At 42.4% G+C, this 1,079-nt stretch overlaps 1 protein-coding gene across 1 annotated transcript; it reads left to right on the top strand.

Annotated features, from left to right (window-relative positions):
* The first annotated feature begins 377 nt into the window (after positions 1–377).
* Positions 378–815, top strand: LOC130889868 (60S ribosomal protein L26-like). Its single transcript, XM_057793802.1, has one exon. It carries the CDS (start codon positions 378–380, stop codon positions 813–815), a length of 438 nt encoding a protein of 145 aa, XP_057649785.1.
* Positions 816–1,079: the final 264 nt, after the last annotated feature.

Genomic DNA, 1,079 nt, shown 5'->3' with positions numbered 1-1,079 from the left:
TTTAAAAGGTTTTAAGAACTTAGACTTTTCTTGACAGTGCAACATGTCTGCTTTTGGCAGCACCAATTACTTCAAGATGGATGATGAGCATCGAAGAGGCTCCTTATGGAGTTTGTTAGTCATTTGCGCAAGAAACTGCTCTTGTCTGGACTGCTTTGTGGTATGCTGTATGAACTGGATGTGCAGGACCCATAGAAAAGTGACTGCTGAACTTCCCAAAGATGGAATGGTTTTTCAGGGTTCCTACTTCACAGAACAAAATGACAGACATTATGCAGGACACAGAAGGAAGAAACTGAAGAACCTTACTAGTACAAGACACAACAGATCTTCCTGCTTCACTAAAAAGTCTACGGGGCTGGATTGCAGCCACCAAAATGAAGTTCAATCCCTTTGTGACTTCTGACCGGAGCAAGAACCGCAAACGGCATTTCAGTGCACCTTCTCACAATCGGAGGAAGATCATGTCTTCCCCCCTTTCCAAAGAGCTGAGACAGAAGTACAATGTTCGCTCGATGCCCATTCGAAAGGATGACGAAGTTCAGGTTGTCCGGGGACACTACAAAGGCCAGCAGATTGGCAAAGTGGTCCAAGTGTACCGGAAGAAATACGTCATCTACATTGAACGGGTGCAGCAAGAAAAGGCTAATGGCACAACTGTCCACGTGGGCATCCACCCCAGCAAGGTGGTGATCACCCGGCTAAAGCTGGACAAAGACCGAAAGAAGATTCTGGAAAGGAAAGCCAAGTCTCGGCAAGTAGGAAAGGAGAAGGGCAAATACAAGGAAGAAACGATTGAGAAGATGCAGGAGTAGGGCATCTCATACAGTTTTCGTTAAAGACTGCTTGAGAAAAAAAAAAAGTCTATGGGATATAATGGGCCTGTAGGTTAAAAATGGATGCTCCAAAATTACATAAGAACTTTGGACAACTATCTAGGAAGCAAGATGTCTGTCAATTTTATTTTTGAACGTTGCTTACAATTCATTTCCTGTTTCTTTAGGTAATATCATATCATTATGAAGTCTTTGATGGAGTTGAAGGATAGTTATAATTATAGTTTTCCTTAGATATGATAA

Source organism: Chionomys nivalis, chromosome 18, assembly GCF_950005125.1.
Source record: "Chionomys nivalis chromosome 18, mChiNiv1.1, whole genome shotgun sequence".
In the NCBI taxonomy this organism is placed as follows: Eukaryota; Metazoa; Chordata; class Mammalia; order Rodentia; family Cricetidae; genus Chionomys; species Chionomys nivalis.
This window is presented reverse-complemented; position numbering and strand designations above follow the sequence as displayed.